The 21505-nt window shown below is 48.1% G+C and overlaps 1 protein-coding gene across 2 annotated transcripts; it reads right to left on the reverse strand.

Annotated features, from left to right (window-relative positions):
* Positions 1–1385: 1385 nt before the first annotated feature.
* LOC311130248 (beta-1,3-galactosyltransferase 2-like) lies at positions 1386–16232 on the reverse strand. 2 transcript variants are annotated; one of them, XM_084162948.1, is made up of 2 exons: positions 15469–16232; positions 1386–3724 (listed from the first exon to the last, which is right to left on the reverse strand). In XM_084162948.1, exon 2 carries the CDS (start codon positions 3352–3354, stop codon positions 2053–2055), a length of 1302 nt encoding a protein of 433 aa, XP_084019074.1. In that variant the 5' UTR covers positions 3355–3724; positions 15469–16232; the 3' UTR covers positions 1386–2052. The 2 variants fall into 2 exon arrangements, with proteins under 2 accessions (XP_084019074.1, XP_084019075.1); XM_084162949.1 differs by lacking the exon at positions 15469–16232 and adding an exon at positions 6748–6835.
* Positions 16233–21505: the final 5273 nt, after the last annotated feature.

Below are 21505 nucleotides of genomic sequence, written 5' to 3' on the forward strand. Positions count from 1 at the left end.
TGGTTGGAGTAATAGTTCAGCCGTCCTCAGGGACAAAGGAAGTGGGTGTGGAGTGATAAAGAACGGGAAACTGAAGAGGGAGGGATTTAGAGCTAGAAGAGTGGGGGATGATGGTATATAATGTGACGTGAGGAAAACAGAACGGGGTGCCACTCTGCAGACTGGTATCGGCTTTGTTGAAAACTTTAATAAAGTCATTTCTTGATGTAACAAAAACTCTGTAAGACCTTATTTGTAATAAAGTATAGTGGTTATTTTCCACAACACTATTAGTACAAATTATTATCAAAATGTGTGTTTTTTGTTTCAATCAGTAAAAATTGCCTGATTGATTGTATTTTATCAGCATAGCTTTACGGATCAAGTAATAAAAGGGGTTTCAAATATAATGTATCGTTATTACGTGTATAGTGCTTTGTGAACTTTGACCTTTACTTAGCTCCAAAAACAAAATTACTCAAATGTATGGCTGATTAAAACCAGACGGACAGATGCGCAATGAAGTCTGCCGATAAAAACCGCTCCAGCTCGCTATGCATTAATTTAACTAGATTATTGTGTTCGTATATATGGGGGCTATTCCATCAACCAGTTCAACCAGTTCAACCAGTTCCAACCGGTTATGTGTGCTCTTTTAACTGCTGACCCTGAGCAGTGGAGTGTGTAGCCATCTAATACACAGCCTAACTATTACTGTCATGCCCTGGCTCTAGGGACTCTTTTATGTTGAGCCAGGGCGTGTAGAGTCTATGTTTTGTGCTCTTTGTTTTCCATTCTAGGTCTTGTATTTCTATGTTGGCCAGAGTGGTTCCCAATCAGAGGCAACGAGTGTCAGCTGTTGCTGGTTGTCTCTGATTGGGAACCATATTTAAACAGTCTGTTTTCCCTCAGTGTTTGTGGGATCTTGTTCCGTGTTCCTAGTAGGTTGTGTTTGAGCTAAGGACGTCACGTTATCGTTTTGTTGTTCTGTTCGTGTTATCGTTCAGACTAAGTAAATATGTTTGCATTCAACGCTGCGCGTTGGTCCTCTGTTCCCGACGATCGTGACTATTACACCGTACAGAACATCTCTCAGTCCTGGCCCATCTGGAGTAAACACTAAACAATCCTTCAAAAGTTATGAGTCTTCAGTTCTAATAAAATCCAAATTGACTTGGACTTTTTCATCCTTCCCTCGGGGTGAGAGAATGAGAGAATACAGTATGATACTTATTTATTTCTCTCTCATCAGTGAGTATGTTTTCACATATCCCTGTGTTAAATGGATGGTGACTACGGAATGGTAAAATAAAGAGTTGTCGTATATTGGTGAATGGAAGAGGCAGCCTTAACTAAGGTGTTAGAGTTACCCAACATTACAAACAACAAAAAGAAAAAGAAACCTCAAGAATTCAATACATTTAATTGTTATTTAATTCATTGCACATTTACTGAAGCGCAGACTCCTCATATTTACTAATGTAAAGCTTTAGAAAATACAATCTCAGTCATTTCTGACAGTTGTGATGATTCTGAGTCCTTTCACCTTGGTTGTAAATACAAATATATGGCATATTGACAGGTAAACCCTTTTAATTTGTATTTTATGATCATTGAAAAAAGGGCAGCATTACATGTCCACATCATAAATATATTCATTATTTTTTTGTAGGTAGTGGTAGTAGGTATTATTAATGTGATAGATTTATCTCTATCCCGTCCCATGTAAATACTCTTTATATTATTAATAGTTTAAAGGTCTTTGATAGAATTGGCCCAACAGTTAAAGTGAACTTCCTGTTGCATAACAAAACCCCATCAACCACTGACCACTTCACTGCCCTTTTTAAAAATAGTTTTCAACAGGTTTACAATACATAACATCTCTCTCAAATAAAAAAAATAGCTTTAATCAACCGTACGCAATACCAAAAACACAGTGCTCTTTCCCAGATAGTGTATAGTGCTGAGCTCTCTTTACATGCCCTTTCAAGACCCAGCCCTTCCTCTAGTCCACTTCCTTTCATTGTCCTCTTCCTGTCCAGACCCCTTCCACATGAAGTAGAGGCATCATCACTGAGGTCTCTCTGCGTGGTACTTCCTGTGTCTATACTTCCCATTCTTCTCCTTGGCCATGTTGATGCAGGCATTGTGCTTGTTGCTCTGCAGGTGGTTCCAGTATTTGACCAGTTCGTTGGGCTGGAACTGGTGGGAGGTGATGAGGTGGCTGTACTTACAGCTGGAGTAAGACACCCTCCAGTGGTTGAAGAGGAACTCGTTGGGCGGTGGTGTGGGGTCAATGCGGAGCTTGGCCAGGCAGATGCCAACGTAAACGTCCTCCAGGTGCAGCCTCCGTATGCTCAGAGATGCCTGGTAGATCCTCTCCGCCATGTCCCCGGAGAACACGTACCCCGTCCCCGAGCAGAAGATGGGGTACCTCTCGCTAGGGTACAGCTCAGGAGGCATGTACCACTTGCTGTCCTTGTTGCGATTGGGCGCGTAGCCCCTCATCAGATAGCCAGTGAAGTAGCTCTGTCTGGGCGGGAGCTCTGGTTTCAGCAGCTTCTGAATGAGATACTCCGTGTTGACAAACATGTCACTGTCCGTCTTCATGATGTAGCGCGCTTGGGGGCAGTGGCTGGCCACCCAGTTCATGCCCATCAGGGTTTTGATGGTGAGGTTGTAGTATGTGTCTTGGTAGTCCTGCTGGATGATGTCATTGTGGACCCGGCTCTCCTCCTCGATGGCGGTCTGGGTGTATGTGTCTGAGCTCCGCCCCAAACCCAGCAGGAATAGTCGGACGAAGCTCAGGCCCATGGCCACGCTCTCGTTGCCCCACGTCTGCCGGATAGCATTCCTGGCATCTGCCTGGCCTGGCTCTGCAGCGATAAGCAGCACCAGGAACGGGGTTCTGTCTCTGCACTTGAAGGGCTGGTTGAGGATGTAGCGATAGGGCTGGGCATTGAGCCTCCCTCCTACGCCCATTTCCTGCTGTAAACTGTTGTTGGCACTCATTGAGTTCTCCAGTCCTGTCACGCCCATTATGGCTCCTCCACCACCGCCACCCTCACCCTGCTGGGAGCTGATGTTGAGATGGGGCTTGGGAGGCACGTAGCCCGTCTCCCTCCACAGGCTCCGGAGGCTCAGGCTCTGGTTTGCTTCGGCCTTGGCCGTGCGGAACCCCCTGACGGTGTAGGCCAGGGGGTTGTCCCGGGGCCAGGTCCGGCCCGGCAGCCAGTCCTGGTGGCTGAAGAAAAGGAAGAGGGTGAAGAGGAGGGCCAGGGACAGGAGGCCCGCCACGTGGGTCCGGAAGAGCGAGCGCTTCACGGTCCAGGTCATCTTGATGGGGCAGTAGTGCCAACGTCTCCACTGCATGGTGAATCGGCAGGCAGGAGGAACAGGGGGCTGCTGCTGGTGCTGCTCTGGATGGCACGGTTGCGGTCACATTCGATCACGTCAAACATGTGTTTGCCAACAGCCAGAGGGTTATCTAAGCTGGCAGACGAGTGGGAGTGAACCTCCTGGCAGAGCTAGTAGTGGATGTACTGTACAAGGCCTCCTGGCAGAGCTAGCAAGGGGATGCTTGGGTCCCGTGGCAGAGCTAGGACGGTGCTGACTCTGTGGCCATGGAGGCAGGTCGCAGGCTCTTCACTGACTCTGCAGACACACCCAGGACCATGCTCCAGGTCTGGGCTCCTTCAGATCAGAGATTGGAGTTGCCTCCTCAGTGGATCACCTCTCTTATCTGGGAAGAAAGAACAGAGAAACAGGCTTGGCAAATGTTCAGAATTATGCCTACTACTGTAGCCTTGTGAGGCATTGAGCCACATGTCAATTGTTTAAGTTGTTGAGATCTGACTATATTCCCATGAGGAGGAGCAAAGCTTATTTAAAATCATTCAGCTTTGATGTTGTGTTGTATCTTTGCATTTCTCTTCTATTCTTAGTGACGGATGATCAAAGTCATTCAGAATGAGTTGTCTATTCAAATATAAAACACCTCTGCTGCACTGCATGAGTAATGTACAGTATAATGCTATGGCATTCACCATGGTAGCTGCTTCAGTTGTCCTTTATTTCTGCAGATTCCTGACAGCAACAAAACCTGACACTCATTTCCACTGGCTTGTGGAAGTGCTACCCTATATGTCTGCATACTAACCATTCTGCCTTGGGTAGATTGTTAATGGATGGCGAGTTAAGACAGAGTGAATAGTGTGAGTTCTTACGTCTGGACATTGTTAATTTCGTCAACAATAACTATGACGAAAAATATTTGTCAACGACCTATTTTTCCTGACTGTTAATTAACCTCAACTAGAAACAATGTTTACTGTCTCTTACTTTCATGGAGGATATTTTTTATTTGGTTATCATCAGAAGCTCTATTTTCCCATGTGCACTGTTATTCATTCATCTGTGTTGCAGCTCTTGCGCCGCAGTCCACAAATGCGAGTTGCAGTTGCTTTTTTCCTATGGGAAAAACAAATACTATTTGTTGAATATTAGGAGTACAGTAATACTATTTTGTAAAGCTCAAACTCTCTCCTTTTCAAGGAAACCACTGTTATTTACCCCCTTGAAGGTTATGATGGGGAGAAAATCAGAGCTGTAAATTGTTTAACCTGTAGCCAAGGCTTTATAGCCTATGTGGTTAATTATGTCTGGCATTGGTTACAATCTGCCACAATGTCAATGCTGCCAGTTAAGGTATAGGAGGGGATAGTAGGCATAGCTGGACAAGGCTATCTGAATGTGCACATGATGGAAGATAGAGGTAGTCTAAACATACATTTTTTTATATAACAAAATGCACTATTATGTGACTAAAATATCTGTGACTAAAACTAGACAAAAATTATCCAGCGTTTTAGTCGACTGATAATAACTAAAACGAACAAAGGATTAAATGACTAAAATGTGACTAAGACTGAAAGGTATTTTAAGACTAAAACTAAATCTAAAATAGCTGCCAAAATTAACACCGGGTCTGGATGGGCGATAGGGTGTAGATGCTGGTGGGGAAGGCAGACAGACGGATATGAACGTGTTAGTTTGTGTGTGTGTTTGCGTACGTGTGAGTGTGTGTGTGTGTGTGTAACTATTTATGGTACTCCCGAGTGGCGCAGTGGTCTAAGGCACTGCATCGCAGTGCTAGCTGTGCCACTAGAGATCCTGGTTCGAATCCAGGCTCTGTCGTAGCAGGCCGCGACCCGGAGACCCATGGGGCGGCGCACAAGTCGTCCAGGGTAGGGGAGGGAATTGCCGGCAGGGATGTAGCTCAGTTGGTAGAGCATGGCGTTTGCAACGCCAGGGTTGTGGGTTCAATTCCAGTATGAAAAATAAAAATGTATGCGCTCACATTCGCTCTGGATAAGAGCGTCTGCTAAATGACTAAAATGTAGATGTACTGCAGATGTGTGACAGGGAGCTGTATACATGTTCCTGGGGCGGCAGGTAGCTTAGTGGTTAAGAGCGTTGTGCCAGTAACAGAAAGGTCGCTGGTTCTAATCCCCGAGCCGACTAGGTGAAAAATCTGTTGATGTGCCCTTGAGCAAGGCGCTTAATCCTAATTGCTCCTGTAAGTCACTCTGGATAAGAGCTTCTGCTAAATGACTAATTATTATTACTGTTTACGTCTGGGTGCATGTCCATGTGCGTAGGATGTGGCTGTGTACCGGCAGCCACCTTCTGATAATTTGATATCAGTTGTGTTTTGCTTTACAGTCTCATGCCCATAGTAAAAATGGCAGTAAAACAGTAGTTACTTAATAATGACCAGCTGTTTTCATTCTTTGTGAGTCATTTGAACAACCAGTGCCATGTTCCATTCGGCATCAATTAGTTCCCTATTATGATTAATTCTTTGAAGAACCAACTACGTTGTTATTACGGTACATTATTTCTCAATAATGACCAGCTAAACAACAGCTGGACTGTAAAATAAAGCATAACTCCAGATAGCTAGACTGGCGAGGAGGGATGGTGAAAGCATAGTTAGGTGGTAGTGGGGCTAACAAGTACCCATTGTTTCAGTAGCCTAAAAAAAGCAGGTAAACACTACCTATAACAAGGCAGTAAAATGATCCATATGTCTGGTATGTAAACTCCTTAGGGCTTGTGGACTGGTGATGATGGAGGTTGAATGGGATGGTAGGAAGGTAGGGGGGCCTTTTGCATATCATCAGCCGGGTCTAATGCCAGGGGTGGAAGTATAAATTGCAGGTTTGCACAACATGACGCTGGCTAACACCACTCTGAGCTGCTCTGGTGAGCGTGTGCCATCAGCCCCCCGCCGCTCCGCGCCTCGCCAGCCGGGGAGGAGACTCATCTGTCAAAATGAATCTTCTGGGTCCAGCAAGTAGTGCTGCAGGAGCCCCAGCCAGCCGCCGGCAATAACAGCCTTCACCCGCCATTCACCTTCCACCTCCAGCTTGTCAATACCTCGCCTGCCTGCCTCTCTGCCTGCCTGGAGAGAGGCCACCCTGCCTGCCTCTCTCTCTCTGTACACACGTACACACACACACACACACACACACACACACACACACACATGCTGACAGATATTGGCAGGCTGAGGCTCCTTTCTCTCCATTTAATTGTGACACAAACAGCTCAGTTTCTTTCTGACTTCCTTTTGGTTTGTTTATTAGCGGTCTTTGTGTTCTGCCACATCGCAAAAACTGTGAGAGAGAGACAGCGAGAAAGAGAGAGAGAGAAAATTTGACGAGGTGTGAATGAAGGAGTCAGGCGCAGGAGGTAAAATACCGACGTGCGGCTCCAGCAGTGCGTCGACCCCGGCCTCGGGGACGGCCAGGAGGACGCGGAGCAGGGCGAGTCGGATGGCAACGGTGGAAATCCCTCAACAGGGAGGAATCGAGGATGTCCCGCCTTGGGACCCAGCACCGTTGCTCCGGACCGTACCCCTCCCACTCCACGAGATACTGAAGGCCCTCCACCCGACACCTCGAATCTAGGATGGAACGGACCAAGTACGCCGGGGCCCCCTCAATGTCCAGAGGAGGTGGAGGAACCTCCCGTACCTCAGACTTTTGGAGCGGACCAGCTACCACCGGCCTGAGGAGAGACACATGAAACGAGGGGTTAATACGGTAATCAGGGGGGAGTAACAACCTGTATGTCACCTCGTTTATTCTCCTCAGGACTTTAAACGGCCCCACAAACCGCGGGCTCAGCTTCCGGCAGGGCAGGCGGAGGGGCGGATTCCGGGTCGATAGCCAGACCCGTTCCCCGGTACGAACACCGGGGCCTCCCTGCGGTGGCGGTCAGCGTTGGCCTTCTGACGACGCACGGCGCGCTGGAGGCGAACGTGGGCAGCGTCCCAAGTCTCCTCCGCACACCGAAACCAGTCATCCAGCGCGGGAGCCCAGGTCTGGCTCTGGTGCCACGGTGCCAGGACCGGTTGGTAACCCAAAACACATTGGAAGGGTGTTAGGTTAGTGGAGGAGTGGCGGAGAGAGTTCTGAGCATATTCTGCCCATGGCAGGAAAACCGACCACTCCCCCGGCCGGTCCTGACAATAGGTCCACAGGACCCTACCCACATCTTGATTCACCCTTTCCACTTGTCCATTGCTCTCGGGGTGAAAACCAGAGGTCAGGCTGACCGAGACCCCCAGACGTTCCATGAACGCCTTCCAGACTCTAGACGTGAACTGGGGACCTCCGTCGGACACTATATCCTCTGGTACCCCGTAGTGCCGGAAGACGTGAGTAAACAGAGCCTTCGCAGTTTGTAGGGCCGTGGGGAGACCGGACAGAGGAAGGAGGCGGCAGGACTTTGAAAAGCGGTCCACAACGACCAGGATAGTGGTGTTACCTTGGAAGGGGGGAAGATCAGTGAGAAAATCAATACTCAGGTGAGACCATGGTCGTTGTGGAACTGGTATAGGTTGTAGCTTACCCGCTGGAAGGTGCCTAGGTGCCATACTCTGGGCGCACACTGAGCATGAGGAAACATACACCCTCACATCCTTAGCCAAGGTAGGCCACCAGTAGTTCTCGGTCAGGCAGCGCATTGTACGACCGATACCTGGATGACCAGAGGAGGGTGACGTGTGTGCCCAGTAGATCAAACGATCACGGATAAGCGCAGGCACGTACTGCTGCCCAGCTGGACACTGCTGTGGAGATGGATCTGTGCGCAATTCCTGCGCTAAATCTGCGTCCATCGCCCATACTACCGGCGCCACAATGCATGAGGCCAGGAGTATGGGGGTGTTGTCTCTGGGCCTCTCCTCTGTGTCATTCCTTCACGTTCTTCGTACCCAGAATGTATGAGAGTGTGAAATCAAACCGGGTGAAGAAGAGGGCCCACCTGGCCTGGTGAGGATTCAGCCTCCTAGCTGCCCGAATGTACTCCAGGTTATGGTGGTCTGTCCATACGAGGAAAGGGTGTTTCGCCCCTTCGAGCCAATGTCTCCACACCGTCAAAGCTCGGACAACAGCCAGCAGCTCCCGATCACCAATGCCGTAGTTCTGCTCCGCCGAGCTGAGCTTCTTAGAAAAGAAGGCACAGGGGCGGAGCTTGGGTGGCGTGCCCGAGCGTTGGGATAAGACAGCTCCTATCCCTACCTCGGATGCATCCACCTCCACTACGAACGGTAGTGATGGATCGGGGTGAGCCAGTACCGGGGCTGAGGTGAACAGACCCCGCAATCTACTGAAGGCCAAATCAGCCTCAGCAGACCAGCGGAGCCGGGATGGCCCACCCTTCAACAAGGAGGTAATGGGAGCTGCAACCTTGCCAAAGCCTCAAATAAACCTTCGATAGTAGTTGGCAAAGCCAAGGAAGTGCTGCACCTCCTTTACCGTGGTTGGAGTCGGCAAATTACGCACGGCTGCAATGCGGTCTCCCTCCATCTCCACACCTGTGGTGGTAATGCGATATCCGAGGAAGGACATTGACTGCTGAAAAAACTCACACTTCTCTGCCTTGGCATGTCCCGAAACACCTTGTTCACAATGGACTAGAAAACGGATGGAGCATTCATCAAACCGTAGGGCATCACCAGGTATTGATAATGCCCCGAGGTTGTGCTGAATGCTGTTTTCCACTCATCCCCTTCCCAAATTTGGACCAGGTTGTAGGCACTCCTGAGGTCCAATTTGGTGAAAAAACGGGCCCCATGCATTGACTCAATCACTGAAGGAATGAGGGGAAGAGGATAACTAAATCGTACCGTCACATTATTCAGTGGTCGATAATCAATGCACGGGCTTAAACCGCCATCTTTCTTCTTCACAAAGAAGAAACTCGAGGAGGCAGGTGAAGTGGAGGGACGTATATACCCCTGGCGCAGGGACTCGGTGACGTATATTTCCATAGCCTCCGTTTCAGCCTGCGACAGGGGATACACATGACTCCTGGGAGGTACAGCGTCTACCCGAAGGTTTATCGCGCAATCCACCTCCTGATGAGGTGGTAATTTAGTCACTTGGGTCTTGGAAAACGTGAGCGCCAGATCATGGTATTCGGGGGGAATGCGCACGATGGGGGTACCGTCTGGACTTTCCACCGTGGTCGCACCAACGGAAACACCTAGACACCTACCTGGACACTCACGCGACCACCCCGTAAGAACCCTCTGCGGCCATGAGAAATTGGGGTTGTGAAGGGCTAACCACGGGATACCCAAGACTACAGGGTAAGCAGGATACTCAATAATCATAAAGGTGATCTGCTCAACATGCATCTCCTGCGTAATCATGGTGACTGGTACCGTAACTTCCTTAACCAACCCGGACCCTAATGGTCGACTATCAAGTGCTCTGATGGGGAGTGGAATGGTTAGGGGGACCAATGAAATGCCTTGACGGTGTGCAAATGCCCTGTCCATAAAATTCCCAGCTGCGCCTGAATCGACTAGCGCCTTACACTGGGAACCTACCAAGTGATCGGGAAAGGAGATAGATAAAGTACAGTGCACCGCAAAGGGCTCTGAACACGTTTGGGTGTTCGTTACCTGGGGTGATGCGTGAGTACCCTGCCTACCGTCTCCAGACCCAAAAGAACGTTGACTGCTACGTGAGGTGGATTGTCCCTTCGTGCCACCAGAGTGGCACTGTCACTGTCCTCCTGTGCTCTCTCTACCGGCGTCTTCCCCCAGCTCCATCTGCTCGGGGTCAGAGTCGTCCGGAGTGGGAACGGGCAGACCCCTACTAGGACGTCCTCTGGCTTCTAGCAGATTGTCCAGCCAGATGGCCATGTCTACCAGTTGGGAGAACGATAGCATGGCATCCCGGCAGTCTAGCTCCTGTCGGACGTCCTCCCTTAGGTGGCACCGGAAATGGTTGATCAGGGCCCGCTCGTTCCACCCAGACCCCGCTGCCAGCGTCTGGAACTCCACCGCGTAGTCCTGAGTGGTCCTCGTCCCCTGCCTCAGATGAACCAGTCGTTCGCCCGCCTCTCGACCCTCAGGCGGATGATCAAAAACGGCCCGAAAGAGGCGAGCAAACTCCCCGTAGTTCTCCAACGCGGAACCTCCCTCGTTCCACACCGCGTTGGCCCACTCCAGGGCAGGAAACGAGGACGGATACCTTCTCCCGCTCCCGGGGCACCGGCCTGATTCTGGAGAAATACAACTCCAGTTGGAGTAGGAATCCTTTACATCGCGCTGCTATCCCATCAAATGCCGGTGGCCAGGGGCTGGGGTGTAGGTGGCTGGATCTGGTTGACCAGCTGGTCTCGATAGATCGGATCTTCTCCTCTCCAGGCATTCTACCACCTGAAGAACCCGATCCATCGCTTCCCCCAACCTGGCCAATATCGAGGAATGCTCCTGGACCCTTGCCACAACTCCAGGCATGCGGTCTTCTCCTGCTGACTCCATATCAGATCAGGTGAGTGTTTCTGTGACGAGGTGTGAATGAAGGAGTCAGGCGCAGGAGGTAAAATACCGAAGTCCAGAGTTGAATTCGTTTACATTTTAGTCATTTAGCAGACGCTCTTATCCAGAGCGACTTACAGTTAGTGAATACATTTTTTTTATTTTTTTATACTGGCCCCCCCGTGGGAATCGAACCCACAACCCTGGCGTTGCAAACGCCATGCTCTATCAACTGAGCTACATCCCTGCCGGCCATTCCCTCCCCTACCCTGGACAACACTGGGCCAATTGTGCGCCGCCCACGAGTCTCCCGGTCGCGGCCGGCTGCGACAGAGCCTGGATTAGAACCAGGATCTCTAGTGGCACAGTTAGCACTGCCTTAGACCACTCCGCCACTCAGAAGTCTTTAGTTTACATAAATCAAACGCCCCAAGCGTCAAAAAAACGAAACTATACAAGGGAAAACATTCACCTTGGCAATAACACAGTGAAATGTAGCTCAACCGAGCTACACGCTCTCACAACAAACAATCACTCACAAAGACAAGGGGAACAGAGGGAACACTTATACACATACTAATTAGGGGAATGAGCACCAGGTGTGTGTGATTGACAAGACATGACAAGTGGAGTGATGAGAATGGGATCGGCAGTAGCTAGTACTCCGGTGACGACGAACGCCGAAGCCTGCCCGAACCAGGAGGGGGGGCAGCCTCGGCGGAAGTCGTGACAAAAATGCCAACCACACTCGTCCCAATTTTCATTTTCTTGGAATGTTTGCCCATTCATCACGACAACTAGGTGGGATGGGAGCACGCTAACCTTTTCAGCAGAATGTGCATACCCTGCGCAGGCAATTACAGCAGAATGAGTGGGGGGCCAAGGCTGGCTTTGCTTTAAAGGTTAACAGACTTTACATCAGAGCAAATCCAATGCTCCAAAGGTTTCTGTTGTCGCCTATACATGGATCTAATTATCAGGAGTCTAATGCAGAGAGCACACACATACTGGGACACACACACACACACACACACACACACTCTATCCCTAGGAGAGGTGATGTTGACATGTTGTATGTGGTATGTGGTATGGCTACACTGTTGTCTAAATCAGGTGACAATTTCACACCGTCGGATCAGGCACCAGGCAGGCATCCCTTTTAGTAGTATTACAGTGATTCTGCTGAACGTGGCACTTCATTCATTTCATTTATTTCCTTGCCTCCCATCATGGTCACTTCCACGCTAGCCAATTAGTTACAGTGGTGCTAATTGAGGCCCCAGTTATTCCACTGCTGTCAATAATCTCAAAAATGAAAATAATCCAGCTAGTGACGGACACGCCTCAAATCACACCTAGCTTGATGCTAGACACCATTCAATGGTGTCATGGAATGAAATACCAGAGCCTAAATGTCAAAATATTCTATATTTAGTTTTTATTTTCTTGGACAGTCAAAACCGAGTTCAAAGATTAACATTGTACACAAGTCTTCCATCGTATCAAAAGTTTGTAGTGTAACATGTTGACGGTGAGTTATTACAACAGCCATCACTAGCCGACTACCCGTCCAGTACTCTGCCCTGCATCTTGAGACTAATGCCCCATGTATATAGAGTCACCTCATATTCTGTTTCTATACTGTTGTTTCCTCCCTGTGTATGTAGATCAGGGATGGGCAACTCCAAACCTCAAGGGCCTGATTGGTGTCACACTTTCCCCCCAACCCTATAGCTAACACATCTGAATAAATCAATTGCATTGTAAACTGAAGACCTTGATTAGTTGATTATTGGAGTCAGGTGTGTTAGCAGGAGCTGGGGCAAAAGTATTTCAGCAATCAGGCCCCCGAGGAGTTGGCCATCCTTGATCTATATACTGTATTCATAGCTCATCCTAATATACCTACTGCTGTACATACCATTTTCTTTCCAAACTATATACTGTCTATACACACACCAGGTATTTATATTCTGGATTCTGACACATGCTCACTGTAATAGATCTACTCTGGGTTGTTATTTCTTGATTTCTTGCCTTGATAATTGTTTTGATTATTTGTGTATTTGTATTGTATTTGTAAGACATTCTACTGCACTGTTGGAGCTAGTAACATAAGCATTTCACTGCACCTGCTATAACACTTGCAAATATGTGTACCCGACCAATAAACTTTGATTTGATTTGATAACTGCAAGCCTCGACAGAGTATCGATCGCTCTTTGTTTCATAGTTGTCATTGGCACTCTGTCAAAGGCCTTCTGATATTTAATACGGTGCTGCGTGCTTTTTGTTTATAGAGGCCAAAACAAAGATGTTGGCAAAACAAAGGTCTCTGGATGGTAATGTTTTATTTGACTAAACATAGGACTGTATACCAGACAGATGCTGCTGAAATCCGCCCAGCTGATCATTCAACTAGACTGGGATTTGTTTTTAAGACACAAATCCTACTATTCGCAGGTACATGAACCATATTTGTTTTGATAAAGCATTCTCACGAATCTCCAATATGTGTTCAAGTTAAGGCCTAGATTAAATCAGATCAGAAGTTAACTGGCGATAGCCGACTCCCGCATAGCTGATGTTTGGGTGGTGTCTAAGAGGGAACTGTGTTGGAGCTGTCAAATCCAACAAGATCTAATAGTTTCCTTTCAAAATCCGACATATTATGGATGAACATCTATTTTTGATGTATTCATTCAGCGTGGTTATAGGGTTAATTTTGCATGGTTACAGGGTTAAAACAGAAACAACTCAAAGGTTAACAGTTTAGGTATTCATTCTGGTTTCCTTCCTTCCTGTGTGTGTGTGTGTGTGTGTGTGTGTGTGTGTGTGTGTGTGTGTGTGTGTGTGTGTGTGTGTGTGTGTGTGTGTGTGTGTGTGTGTGGGTGTTGCTGCTCCAGAACGGGTCTAAAGTAATTAGTGAAATCTCATGCTGTACCCTCAGACTCCTTCGCTCTCACATATAAAGGCTTTGATTTTAATCTGTTGTCATGGCTATAAATAACATAGTGGCTTGTTATTACCATCATCTGTATAGAGCTGAGCAACCTTTACAGCAATGTTCAAATATTGTAAGCCTATTGGAGACGTCCCACTGGGCACAGACGTCAATTTAATGTCTATTCCACATCATTTCTTTGAAATGACGTGGAAATAACGTTGATTCAACCAGTGTGTGCCCAGTGGGGTGTATTTGAGTCTGATTGAATTTACTCAACTTCCTTTGTAGTTTTCCTTTCTGTCCTCTGCCAGTTGAGTTCTCAGTTTCCTGTTTAGCTATTGACATTTTTTTTTTTTTTACATGTCCTGGGAATTGCAGGTTAGTGCTTCATTCAGAGTGGGTATTCTTTTTATACGGGGTGCTGGTAAATGTACACCTTCACTCTCTTTCCCCACTCAATGGACCTGGAGGATCTGGTGAAGATATCTCTCTCTCTCTCTCTCTCTCTGGATAGACAGGGTTGTGAGTGGGTTAATGTTACTGGATAGACAGGGTTGTAAATGGGTTAATGTTACAGGATAGACAGGGTTGTAAATGGGTTAATGTTACAGGATAGACAGGGTTGTAAATGGGTTAATGTTACTGGATAGACAGGGTTGTGAGTGGGTTAATGTTACTGGATAGACAGGGTTGTAAATGGGTTAATGTTACAGGATAGACAGGGTTGTAAATGGGTTAATGTTACTGGATAGACAGGGTTGTAAATGGGTTAATGTTACTGGATAGACAGGGTGTTTCTACACTTCATGACCTAGGCGCTGGTCAAATCTAGGCCAGGCCACCCGAGCCCCCCTGCACACAAACCCTTATCTAATGTACTCACCGCCATATCGGATGCCTGCTTATCAAATCATATTCAGCCGTAGCAACTCAGAGGCATTTTGTGATACTGTATTAGTAGTTGTGAGTTATACAGCAAACCCTCAGAATGGGTGACGCTTGGTAAGAATCGTGTGAATAAAAGAGAATACGTGATTTGAGTTTGATTGTATTCTGGGCAATGCTATGCAGGTGAAGCTGCTGTGTTGGGTTGTGTGTATCTTATTAGTTAAACTGCTGGGTTGGGTTGTGTGTATCTTATTAGTTAAACTGCTGGGTTGGGTTGTGTGTATCTTATTAGTTAAACTTCTGGGTTGGGTTGTGTGTATCCTATTAGTTAAACTGCTGTGTTGGGTTGTGTGTGCTTCTTTCATGAAATGCTTTAAAAATGAGATCCTATCAAAGTTTCATAGTCCAGGGGGCCGCCACATGAAGAGCTAAACCCAATGCATTTTAAATATCCACCTCAGCAATTAGCTTTCCCTAAGCATCTGGGCTGGTGTGCCAACTTCCCAGCCAGTGGGATGGACAAGATGCATGGGGTTAGAGCCAGTGTTAATTGAATTGGATCAATGAGATCTTCCCGGCGTGCCAGCATCAATCATTGGATCAGCCAGGTAATGTTTTTGAGAGGTCTGAGAGGTCTGGAAACAACAGAGCTGCAAGCCTGGCTATGCTGAGGGAAGAGGATGGATGGATGTATGGGAGAGAGAGAGAGGAGGATGGGACAGAGACAGGCGGATGATGGACAGAGGAGACTTGATGGGGGGAGGTTGAGTGCCAGAGCTGATGAGACATGTAGTACTGTACATACCTCCTCCTGCAGCTGGCAGATGGACTGTGTGATCGCTGGTGCCGTCTGTCGGCACACTCGGCACGCCATCACTGCTCCTCTTCTCTGGAATCTGGGGTAATGTCCTCTTCCACCCTGTCCGCCTAATCACACAACGCACATCTCCCTCGTCCGGGGCTGGATGGATTATTGTTGGCGTAACATCCGTCCATCTGTCACAGCGCATTCCACAGTCTCCATCATCTCCTCTCTCCCTCTGCGTCACCAAGCCTTTAGGTTTAGGGCTCTTTCTCTACTCTCTCCCTCCTCCCTTTTTCTCTTCTTGATCCTTAGTCTCAGTTATGCACTATAGCCCCCCCCCCCCCTCTCTTTACCTATCTCTCCAACGGTCTCTCTCTCTCTCTGTTGCTCTTCCTCTCCCCACTTCCCTTTTGCAATGTGTCCGAAAATAAAACTGAATCCTTCACCTTGCCTTGTGCTTTCTCTTCTCTGCTCCTGTGTGCATGTCTTCTGTTCTGCTGAAAGAAAGCAGTAAGAGACAGCAGAGCTGTGGTGATAGTGCTGTGGCTAGTCCTGCATGTTGCTAGGCAGTCTGACGGAGAGAGACAGTGAGGGAGGGAGGGTACAAATAGAACCCCCTCCACTCAGGGTTTCTGAGAATGGCTGCAGTAGAACACGAGTCTTGAGGAGAAAACACTCCTCCCTCTCGCTGTCTTCCTCCCTCTTTCTCTTCCTCCCTCTTTCTCTTTCTCTTTCTCTTCCTCTCCCTCTCTCTGTCCAGCTCCTCTCCTCTCGGCTGGGCTTCGTTGTTTTGCAGCAGGAGGACGAGCAGCCGCTGTAGTGTGGAGGCAGAGGAAGGGGGGGATCCCACGTGACCCACTTAGATTCACCCCCCTCCCCCCCCCTCTCCCTCCTCCCCTTACCAACACATCCCCCTTTCTCTGAGAGAAAAAAAAAGGATTTAACTGTTTGGGCTTGGTGGATGGAGAGAGTGAGAACGAGAGAAGGGCCAGTGGTTTCTGGTTTTATGATTACAGATGTGGTGTTCAGTGTTGTGCAACCTTTGAGGGTCTTGTAAAATATGAAAGAAAAACCGGAACATGGTTGAATGTATACGCCGTGTTAATTACTAGTCAATGAACAATGAACTCTTTGTTGGGTTTGTTTGTGATATTTCCATATATCCCTATCCTTCAGATGACACAGACCTAAGGGATTCAGACAGTTCCTTATGTTTATGCATAGTACATGAGGTTAGAATAATCAGGCTAGAATGCTGGAATACAAAGGGGGTTCATGTACTGTGGTATGGACAGTTGCTCTGAGAAAGGGGTTCCTGGACTGTGGTATGGACAGGTGCTCTGAGAAAGGGGTTCCTGGACTGTGGTATGGACAGGTGCTCTGAGAAAGGGGTTCCTGTACTGTGGTATGGACTGTTGCTCTGAGAAAGGGGTTTCCTGTACTGTGGTATGGACTGTTGCTCTGAGAAAGGGGTTTCCTGTACTGTGGTATGGACTGTTGCTCTGAGAAAGGGGTTTCGTGTACTGTGGTATGGACTGTTACTCTGAGAAAGGTAAGACCGTTGTGCCAGTAACCGAAAGGTCGCTGGTTCTAATCCCTGAGCCGACTAGGTGAAAAATCAGTCGATGTGCCCTTGAGCAAGGCACTTAACCCTAATTGCTCCTGTAAGTCGCTCTGGATAAGAGCGTCTGCTAAATGACTAAAAATGTAAAATGTAAAAGGGGTTTCCTGTACTTTGGTATGGACTGTTGCTCTGAGAAAGGGGTTTCCTGGACTGTGGTATGGACTGTTGCTCTAAGAAAGGGGTTTCCTGTACTGTGGTATGGACTGTTGCTCTGAGAAAGGGGTTTCCTGTACTGTGGTATGGACTGTTGCTCTGAGAAAGGGGTTTCCTGGACTGTGGTATGGACTGTTGCTCTGAGAAAGGGGTTCCTGTACTGTGGTATGGACTGTTGCGCTGAGAAAGGGGTTTCCTGTACTGTGGTATGGACTGTTGCTCTGAGAAAGGGGTTTCCTGGACTGTGGTATGGACTGTTGCTCTAAGAAAGGGGTTTCCTGTACTGTGGTATGGACTGTTGCTCTGAGAAAGGGGTTTCCTGTACTGTGGTATGGACTATTGCTCTGAGAAAGGGGTTTCCTGTACTTTGGTATGGACTGTTGCTCTGAGAAAGGGGTTTCCTGTACTGTGGTATGGACTGTTGCTCTGAGAAAGGGGTTCCTGTACTGTGGTATGGACTGTTGCTCTGAGAAAGGGGTTTCCTGGACTGTGGTATGGACTGTTGCTCTGAGAAAGGGGTTTCCTGTACTGTGGTATGGACTGTTGCTCTGAGAAAGGGGTTTCCTGTACTGTGGTATGGACTGTTGCTCTGAGAAAGGGGTTTCCTGTACTGTGGTATGGACTGTTGCTCTGAGAAAGGGGTTTCCTGTACTGTGGTATGGACTGTTGCTCTGAGAAAGGGGTTTCCTGTACTGTGGTATGGACTGTTGCTCTGAGAAAGGGGTTTCCTGGACTGTGGTATGGACTGTTGCTCTGAGAAAGGGGTTTCCTATACTGTGGCATGGACTGTTGCTCTGAGAAAGGGGTTTCCTGGACTGTGGTATGGACTGTTACTCTGAGAAAGGTAAGAGCGTTGTGCCAGTAACCGAAAGGTCGCTGGTTCTAATCTCTGAGCCGACTAGGTGAAAAATCTGTCGATGTGCCCTTGAGCAAGGCACTTAACCCTAATTGCTCCTGTAAGTCGCTCTGGATAAGAGCGTCTGCTAAATGACTAAAAATGTAAAATGTAAAGGGGTTTCCTGTACTTTGGTATGGACTGTTGCTCTGAGAAAGGGGTTTCCTGGACTGTGGTATGGACTGTTGCTCTGAGAAAGGGGTTTCCTGTACTGTGGTATGGACTGTTGCTCTGAGAAAGGGGTTTCCTCTACTGTGGTATGGACTGTTGCTCTGAGAAAGGGGTTCCTGTACTGTGGTATGGACTGTTGCTCTGAGAAAGGGGTTTCCTGTACTGTGGTATGGACTGTTGCTCTGAGAAAGGGGTTTCCTGGACTGTGGTAGGGACTGTTGCTCTGAGAAAGGGATTTCCTGTACTGTGGTATGGACTGTTGCTCTGAGAAAGGGGTTTCCTGGACTGTGGTATGGACTGTTGCTCTGAGAAAGGGGTTTCATGTACTCTGGTATGGACTGTTGCTCTGAGAAAGGGGTTTCCTGTACTGTGGTATGGACTGTTGCTCTGAGAAAGGGGTTTCCTGTACTGTGGCATGGACTGTTGCTCTGAGAAAGGGGTTTCCTGGACTGTGGTATGGACTGTTGCTCTGAGAAAGGGGTTTCCTGTACTGTGGTATGGACTGTTGCTCTGAGAAAGGGGTTTCCTGGACTGTGGTATGGACTGTTGCTCTGAGAAAGGGGTTTCCTGTACTGTGGTATGGACTGTTGCTCTGAGAAAGGGGTTTCCTGTACTGTGGTATGGACTGTTGCTCTGAGAAAGGGGTTTCCTGTACTGTGGTATGGACTGTTGCTCTGAGAAAGGGGTTTCCTGTACTGTGGTATGGACTGTTGCTCTGAGAAAGGGGTTTCCTGTACTGTGGTATGGACTGTTGCTCTGAGAAAGGGGTTTCCTGTACTGTGGTATGGACTATTGCTCTGAGAAAGGGGTTTCCTGTACTTTGGTATGGACTGTTGCTCTGAGAAAGGGGTTTCCTGTACTGTGGTATGGACTGTTGCTCTGAGAAAGGGGTTCCTGTACTGTGGTATGGACTGTTGCTCTGAGAAAGGGGTTTCCTGGACTGTGGTATGGACTGTTGCTCTAAGAAAGGGGTTTCCTGTACTGTGGTAAGGACTGTTGCTCTGAGAAAGGGGTTTCCTGTACTGTGGTATGGACTGTTGCTCTGAGAAAGGGGTTTCCTGTACTGTGGTATGGACTGTTGCTCTGAGAAAGGGGTTTCCTGTACTGTGGTATGGACTGTTGCTCTGAGAAAGGGGTTTCCTGTACTGTGGTATGGACTGTTGCTCTGAGAAAGGGGTTTCCTGTACTGTGGTATGGACTGTTGCTCTGAGAAAGGGGTTTCCTATACTGTGGCATGGACTGTTGCTCTGAGAAAGGGGTTTCCTGGACTGTGGTATGGACTGTTACTCTGAGAAAGGTAAGAGCGTTGTGCCAGTAACCGAAAGGTCGCTGGTTCTAATCTCTGAGCCGACTAGGGGAAAAATCTTTCGATGTGCCCTTGAGCAAGGCACTTAACCCTAATTGCTCCTGTAAGTCGCTCTGGATAAGAGCGTCTGCTAAATGACTAAAAATGTAAAATGTAAAGGGGTTTCCTGTACTTTGGTATGGACTGTTGCTCTGAGAAAGGGGTTTCCTGGACTGTGGTATGGACTGTTGCTCTGAGAAAGGGGTTTCCTGTACTGTGGTATGGACTGTTGCTCTGAGAAAGGGGTTTCCTCTACTGTGGTATGGACTGTTGCTCTGAGAAAGGGGTTCCTGTACTGTGGTATGGACTGTTGCTCTGAGAAAGGGGTTTCCTGTACTGTGGTATGGACTTTTGCTCTGAGAAAGGGGTTTCCTGGACTGTGGTATGGACTGTTGCTCTGAGAAAGGGATTTCCTGTACTGTGGTATGGACTGTTGCTCTGAGAAAGGGGTTTCCTGGACTGTGGTATGGACTGTTGCTCTGAGAAAGGGGTTTCCTGTACTCTGGTATGGACTGTTGCTCTGAGAAAGGGGTTTCCTGTACTGTGGTATGGACTGTTGCTCTGAGAAAGGGGTTTCCTGTACTGTGGCATGGACTGTTGCTCTGAGAAAGGGGTTTCCTGGACTGTGGTATGGACTGTTGCTCTGAGAAAGGGGTTTCCTGTACTGTGGTATGGACTGTTGCTCTGAGAAAGGGGTTTCCTGTACTGTGGTATGGACTGTTGCTCTGAGAAAGGGGTTTCCTGTACTGTGGTATGGACTGTTGCTCTGAGAAAGGGGTTTCCTGTACTGTGGTATGGACTGTTGCTCTGAGAAAGGGGTTTCCTGTACTGTGGTATGGACTATTGCTCTGAGAAAGGGGTTTCCTGTACTTTGGTATGGACTGTTGCTCTGAGAAAGGGGTTTCCTGTACTGTGGTATGGACTGTTGCTCTGAGAAAGGGGTTCCTGTACTGTGGTATGGACTGTTGCTCTGAGAAAGGGGTTTCCTGGACTGTGGTATGGACTGTTGCTCTAAGAAAGGGGTTTCCTGTACTGTGGTAAGGACTGTTGCTCTGAGAAAGGGGTTTCCTGTACTGTGGTATGGACTGTTGCTCTGAGAAAGGGGTTTCCTGTACTGTGGTATGGACTGTTGCTCTGAGAAAGGGGTTTCCTGTACTGTGGTATGGACTGTTGCTCTGAGAAAGGGGTTTCCTGTACTGTGGTATGGACTGTTGCTCTGAGAAAGGGGTTTCCTGTACTGTGGTATGGACTGTTGCTCTGAGAAAGGGGTTTCCTATACTGTGGCATGGACTGTTGCTCTGAGAAAGGGGTTTCCTGGACTGTGGTATGGACTGTTACTCTGAGAAAGGTAAGAGCGTTGTGCCAGTAACCGAAAGGTCGCTGGTTCTAATCTCTGAGCCGACTAGGGGAAAAATCTTTCGATGTGCCCTTGAGCAAGGCACTTAACCCTAATTGCTCCTGTAAGTCGCTCTGGATAAGAGCGTCTGCTAAATGACTAAAAATGTAAAATGTAAAGGGGTTTCCTGTACTTTGGTATGGACTGTTGCTCTGAGAAAGGGGTTTCCTGGACTGTGGTATGGACTGTTGCTCTGAGAAAGGGGTTTCCTGTACTATGGTATGGACTGTTGCTCTGAGAAAGGGGTTTCCTCTACTGTGGTATGGACTGTTGCTCTGAGAAAGGGGTTCCTGTACTGTGGTATGGACTGTTGCTCTGAGAAAGGGGTTTCCTGTACTGTGGTATGGACTTTTGCTCTGAGAAAGGGGTTTCCTGGACTGTGGTATGGACTGTTGCTCTGAGAAAGGGATTTCCTGTACTGTGGTATGGACTGTTGCTCTGAGAAAGGGGTTT

The sequence above is a fragment of the Coregonus lavaretus genome (assembly GCF_964263955.1).
Source record: "Coregonus lavaretus genome assembly, chromosome: 6".
In the NCBI taxonomy this organism is placed as follows: Eukaryota; Metazoa; Chordata; class Actinopteri; order Salmoniformes; family Salmonidae; genus Coregonus; species Coregonus lavaretus.

Coding starts and splice junctions, on each gene's coding strand:
- LOC311130248 (XM_084162948.1), bottom strand. CDS start 3,354: ATGCAGTGGAGACGTTGGCACTACTGCCCCATCAAGATGACCTGGACC.